General features: G+C 33.0%; 1 protein-coding gene across 1 annotated transcript; it reads right to left on the reverse strand.

The window, feature by feature from the left end:
• Nucleotides 1–597: 597 nt before the first annotated feature.
• Nucleotides 598–5,603, reverse strand: LOC112512362 (probable prolyl 4-hydroxylase 10). The gene is made up of 8 exons (XM_025118277.1): nt 5,306–5,603; nt 5,134–5,206; nt 3,840–3,937; nt 3,317–3,414; nt 2,417–2,546; nt 2,010–2,197; nt 1,459–1,546; nt 598–827 (listed from the first exon to the last, which is right to left on the reverse strand). The coding sequence occupies exons 1-7, from the start codon at nt 5,509–5,511 to the stop codon at nt 1,473–1,475; spliced, it is 867 nt and encodes a 288-aa protein (XP_024974045.1). The 5' UTR covers nt 5,512–5,603; the 3' UTR covers nt 598–827; nt 1,459–1,472.
• Between the last annotated feature and the right edge of the window lie 1,186 nt (nt 5,604–6,789).

Consider the following 6,789-nt stretch of genomic DNA (forward strand, 5'->3'; position numbering starts at 1 on the left):
ATATATATATATATAGGAGCGATCAAATGAAAACCACTCCAATTTGTAAAAACCGTAAAAACTACTCTCATTCGTCGATTTCATTGTTTAATTTTATGAAATTTTTTCATAAAATTTTTAATCTTGTGAAATTGTTTCATATAATACTTTTTTTGATGAAGTTGTTTCATATACTATTTAATGAAACTGTTTCATGTATTTCTCTAAAATTAATGAAACTGTTTCATGTATTTCTCTAAAATTAAAATAATGAAGATGATAATATCCATGATTAACATCATCTACAATAAAAATGATTAATCAACCTCTCATAATTACAAAAAAAATGAACAAAATGAAAAATTATGATTAGTTGAATGAAGTTTGTACGGTTTGTAAAAATTAGGTGGTTTTTATTTGAACGCTCCCCTATATATATATATATACATATAATATATATATATATATAGAGAGAGAGAGAGGGGTTCAGAGGCAAACTCCTCAAAAATGAAAAATTGAGAAACAACCCCAATAACCATTCATCTGGACATATGTGTATGTGTGTGTTGTGCATCTCGACAAGTACAATAATTTTGACTTTCGTTCATGATGTTGGTGTTAGGAATCTATGTTTAGTGATATGTATCATGGTTGCTATATACTTACGTTTTGTCATATTATCAAAATACAAATTGTAGCTCGAAAATAAAAAATGATGAAAGGATTTGATACGAAAGAAATTACATAAAATATTATAGTATTGTGAAGGATGAGAATATGATCCACCAAACGGTCTCGTGTCATGCTCGAACATTAACTGTTATAACTAAATGATAACACATTTGAACCTGTAAAAATACATTGTGTCAAAAGTAACCAAATGAGTTAAAAACATTGAATAACGAGACAAATTCACGATTATAGGTAAGAGATAGGGGAGATGGAGAGAATTAGACCAAGATTTCAGACCGGGAAAAAGAAAACATGACTCGTTTGTCAAATATAGTAGTTCTGCGATTTTTGATGACACCGCAGTTTCAAGATATAGTCATTATGTTTTTATATGATGAAGGAGGTTCATATGAACCCCAGAAAAGAGGCCAAGGGAACCTCTATCAACTGTAAGATCTAAAAAAATAGATGGCTCAGATTTAAATGTAACTGTCCCTGTAATAATGGATTTAGTTTTGGCAAATGTAACCATCTTTATTATTCACAGTAGTTGGATTAGAATACCTTAATAGTTTCCTTTTCTTTTTTATTAGTGTTCTCTCATGAACCCGGGGTGAATGTATATGACCCATTAATTGTTATTTTCAAAAAGCAATATGAATTATATTGTGTTTAGGACCCCTTAAAAAAGTAATCGCATCAAGATGAAAAATCATGCAGAACAAGTGTAATATGTTTCTCATATCGTATGTTTTTAATTTAACTTGTATAATATCAATAGGATGTCATAAAGCTTTACGTGAATACCTTTTGAAGAAAATCTAAACCTTATACTCATCGACGTGAATCCATTTCGTAGAGGACCATTTGTTCCCCTTAATAACGGGGCAACCACCTTATAAACAAGAAAAGGTATGCACAATGTTAGTGGAAGTATAGAAAAGACCATTAGTTAAAGACGGAGATCTAAAGGTTATTATGAGCAATGAATCACGGCGACTCTTGGATAAAAAGACTCGTCATGAACCACGTTAAAGTTTACACAAGTTTTGTTCCATTACTGTAAAATAATATTAGTTTAGGGCCTTTAACGTAAATACCCTTAGGCTATTTTGGCAAATTAGCTGTTTTATTAGTTGTTGGCTGATACAATAGTTGTAAATTGATAAACTAGTCATGTTTGGTAAAAACTAGCTGATAAACAAGATATAAAATGTCGATGTGAAATGACATAAAAGGACATGTTGAAATTTCAATTACTAAAACATATATATATATATATATATATATATATAGAGAGAGAGAGAGAGAGAGAGAATATATTTGGTTTGGTTTGGTTTAGATGAAAAATAACTGACCATGCAAACTTGAAGGGTCTAGAGATGCATCTGGTTTCATGCTCCAGAAAAGCAATGCATCTCCCATTTTAGGCTTAACAGATAGCCCATCTTTGCCGCATTCAGATAGTTGGTTCCACCAAGACACAGCGCTAATGTTGCCCTTTGCTGAAGGGAAAACCGTCTCACCCCCTTCTTCAACATCTGACCTGCAAACAACAGTAGAAATATTGACCAACATCATGAAAAATATCAAACCGAGTAATTGCGTACAGTTACCAAATAAGATTCCCGATCACCAAACAGCAATCAGTTCATGCCAAAGGGTAAATCTGTCATTCAGACTATTTATCCCGATAGACAAATTCACTTAATAGAAAATTTGGCAAACAGCCCCTTTCGTTGATTAATAGAAAAACATCGCTTACAGATACATCAGAACAGTAGCCATTCGTTGACCTCCGTTCTTTGCGTTACACTGATCAAGAAAGTAGTCATAGTGAGGCTCGTATTTCTGGCCGACTTCATAGTGAAGAATTTGCAGTCCTTCCCCGTTTTCTGGATATAAATTGGCTCAGCTTGTGTAAAAATCCAGTGACCAGGTGCATTAGACAATAAGGAGCCAATGTAGGTTGATGGACATCGGCTAGACACAGACCATCAAACTTGTATATACACACACATATATATATATATATATATACACACATATATATATATATATATATATAAACTTTCACTACAACAAAATCGTCTTTATAGGACACCAAATATGTCTAAAGGTCATAATAGACTGTTTTATAGGACTCAAGTTTATAAAATCAAACAACTATGTGTCCTATGTAAAAGTGTTACAATAAGTTGATACGCTTTTAGGTGTCTTAACAAGTTTTTATGGACAATTTTGAAATAAAAATTAGTTTTTTTATCTGACATTATTTGAAAAAGTGTTTTATAAAAACAAAATGTCCCGTAAAAAGATATGCTCTTATAACACTTTTCAAAGTACCTTGTAAAAAAGCTAATAAGACACTTTATTTCAAAAGTGTCCTATAAAACTTATTAGAATACCTAAATACGTACTATCAACTTATTGTAAAATCTTTATATAGGACGCATAATTTTTTGGTCATATAAACTTAAGTCCTATTTTATAAAGCAGATTATTATGACATTTAAACATGTTTAGCGTCTTATAAAGCCAATTTTGTTGTAATGTTCCCATCTCTCTATAAGGGCTCTTTTAGATGGAATCATGGAATATTCATATGGGTTCCACATATCCTAATATACATTTTGAGAACGTTCCGTTACAGTAAAAGGCATACCTACAGGCAAGAACGTGAAATCTGCAATTCTTTTTTCAATGGCTTGGATCGTTTCATCACTCCCTCGTGCCAGAAACGTTCCAGAACTCGTACGCACCCTGAAGAGTCATTTATTCTCTCGGTAATATAGATAACCGGAGATTCAAAAATACTTATAACAGTAATAACAACTGCCGAAAGGATTAAATTCCTCGATGAAAGTAATACTGACATTAACGTTTTGTATAGTTAAAACTTTTTTTCCTGAATCCACCATGACGTTTTTCGTTCCAATATCGCTGGACAATTGACATCTAATTGAAATATGTTTTTGTATGATCATGAAAAACTAAAATCAAGCATAATAGAAATACATGATTAGATACTTTACTTTGATTTTGGTGGATTTTCAAAGCTAGGGGTGAAATGGTAACTTACAACATTTAAACAGTCTATTCAGCACAGAAAACAAACAACAATAGATCTTACAGAGAACTTAATCCACGCAGCCGCTTAATAAAGATAAGAGAAAGAAGATACACACCTACTATCTTTGCTCTTGCCTGTATCGTTATCAACAACAGTCGACTTCTCCATATGAGGTTTAGCAAGATTAATCAGATGATTGCACTCAACCTGGGACTGCATTCAAAAGTTAACAGAAACACAGAAGTGAACAATTTTTGACGATATTTGTTAGTGTATCTTCGAGATTCATGCTTTGATGATGGATTAAAGAACCCGATCCTATGTTGTTTGTTTTCGTAAGACATGAACGGGGATGATTGTAGTCTACAGCTTGATGTCATCAAGGATGACCTAGAGTCTGTGAACATAACTTAAATCTTGAAACTTGTTGGATTGTTAAAAAGATGTCAAAACTCTATGGTATAATCATGTTTCTAAAACCAAACGCTACAAAAAGAGTGGGGTTTATAGGATGCTAAAACGTTTAAGTGTCTAATAGATGCTTTATAAAACTTAAATTTACAGAACCAAACAATCAAGCGTCCTATGTAAAAGTGTTACAATGAGTTTATAGAATGCTTTTAGGCGTCTTAACAAGTTTTTTAAGACAATTTTGAAATAGAACGTCCTATTAATTCTTTATGACATTATTGAAAATTTCTTATAAAAGCAAGTGTCTTTATAAAAACTTTGCTAAGATAGACGTCACACTTTTAACAAGTTAGGGATCTTCATTGAAACAATCGTTCTATTCATCGAGATAGAGGTCAAATAGGATATACCGGGTTCGTTTGATTTAAGGACTATATCCATGTTGAACTTTTTAATTTAAGATTCAGTCGATTGGCAACAAAAATTACTTAATTTCGGGTTATTTTTTCAATTGGCAATTAACGTAAGGGACAATCACAAAATCATATCGGACCCATCACAAAATGATCAACTTTTTCTAAATTAGCACATAAGGGATAATCACTAATTGTTAAACAAAACACCATTTTCTTTTTGCAAAATATTGGCATATTTTATTCCGTTTGTGATCAGCTTTGCAAAAACCATCAGCAAAAAATGGTTTCGTCATTGAAGTGGGCCCAAAAAAATCACAAAATATCTCAAAATTGTAGTGTTCACAACAAGGACTATTGCTTTTTTTAGCAGAATATTTTGTGTTAATTTGGAAAAAGTTGGTCATTTGGTGACCGATCAACTCCAATCTTGTGTTTTCTGGGGCTGACAAGAGGATCTGTAGAATGTGGAGGGTGGACTTTGGGACATGAGTCAATGATCCTGCCCTAAATCTGCTCGTTCCATCCCTATTTCAAACGAAATGGAATTGAATTTTACAATTGACAAAATCAAAACATACTAACCAAGAAATTATGATACACAACAGCTCTAGGCTCCCATGAGATCACTTCAACCCATTGATCAGCTCTATCATCGCTACATTCACCAAAAAAACAAACAGTTGCAAATCCAATCTGAAATCGAATCAAACCACAACAACAAATCCAATCGAAATTCAACTAAGTTACCACTGACCTTTCGACAATAGAAGTATGGTGAACGATGGAATTGACTTCATGAACTTTTGAAGAATCAGATGAACTTTTTGGAATCGATAGAATCGCAAAACCGAAAAGAATTAAGACGAAGAATGAACAGATAATTAGTACCGAAAAGATGAACGTTGACGATGAGGATTTCCGCGAAGAGCCTCGAGGGTGTAATCTCCCTTTTGACACCATTATTGAAGATTTTAAGAACAGAAATCGAGAGGAAAATTTGATGTGGAGAGGTCCAAAGTATACTCCAAATCTCCGTTATGTTCATTCGCTCTAATATTGAAGGCTTTTTAGTCAACGGTATGTGGCTATTCGACATGTCACATGTCCGTTTCTAGTTTAGCTAATTGTACACTTTAGTCCTTCAAGTTTTGATCGGAACCAAAAGCACATAGAGTAAATTACGGTTTTCATCCCTATGATTTGTGAAATATTGCAATTTTCATCCCCATGGTTTTCAAATTTCGATTTTTGCCACCATTGTTTGTTTTATAGTTTGTTTTTATTAACTTAATATTATTTTTTTCATTTTTGGTTTATTAAATGTCTTTTTTGTTTTTGGTATTTTAGCTTTTTTGATTTAAGAGGGAACTACATTTTGGTCTCTCGTTTATGACTGTTTTTGGTTTTCGTCCCTCAAATCGTAAAGTACATATGTGGTCCTTTTTTCGTGTTTCAAAGCCCAATGTAGTTCCTCTGATTAGCACCGTTAGAGAAGACTGAAGTCCATCATGTGCCCCTCGCATGAGGGGCAATTTGGTCCTTTTACCGCTTATTCTTCTTCCTCCAATCTCTTTCCTCTTCAACCAAAAACACCACTGCCAACCATCATGACTGCCATTCACCATTTCTCAAACACTAATCTAAATCCTAAAACACAATCAAAACCATTGATATAACTCAAATCTCAAGAACATTTATATAAATTATACAACTCAAATTTCAAGAACACTCATACAACTCAAGAACATTTAAAAACAATTCTACAAATCAGGTTCATATACAAAAAAACAACCACCTAAATACAAATACAAATCTAAATTAAATCTCTAAAATTACAAACAAATATCAAAACCTTAAACCAATCTAATCTAGATAAGTGAATAGAAGTCCTAAACAAAAATGGCATCCCTAAACAAATCTAGCTTGAATATGTGTATCAAAACCCTAAACAAAAATCTAACCTGGATATGTTGGGATTAGTCATTTACGCTTCTGGTGAAGCTTCTAATTTTCAACAACGAAATCGGCGTGATGGACTTGCAACCAAAGAAGGGTGTGGCAACGGTGGGTTGCAGATGAAGAATGAGCATTGATCGAGTGTTCTTCAAGAATATGATAGGGGTTATGGTTTTTGCACCTTCGACTTCCACAACATCATTGGATCTGTATGGTTCTTCGACTTTCACACCTTTGAGAATCTGATGAAGCTTCAAATATCAAATATCATAACACCTTCGA

This window comes from Cynara cardunculus (assembly GCF_001531365.2).
Source record: "Cynara cardunculus var. scolymus isolate 2C chromosome LG 5, CcrdV1, whole genome shotgun sequence".
Lineage (NCBI taxonomy): Eukaryota > Viridiplantae > Streptophyta > Magnoliopsida > Asterales > Asteraceae > Cynara > Cynara cardunculus.

Excerpts from the sequence above, each read along its gene's own strand:
- LOC112512362 (XM_025118277.1), bottom strand. The coding sequence starts at position 5,511 with ATGGTGTCAAAAGGGAGATTACACCCTCGAGGCTCTTCGCGGAAATCC. Across the intron at positions 5,207-5,305 it reads CATACTTCTATTGTCGAAAG|CGATGATAGAGCTGATCAAT; the intron begins GTCAGTGGTAAC and ends TGGTGAATGTAG. Across the intron at positions 3,938-5,133 it reads TTGTGTATCATAATTTCTTG|TCCCAGGTTGAGTGCAATCA; the intron begins GTTAGTATGTTT and ends TTTTGAATGCAG.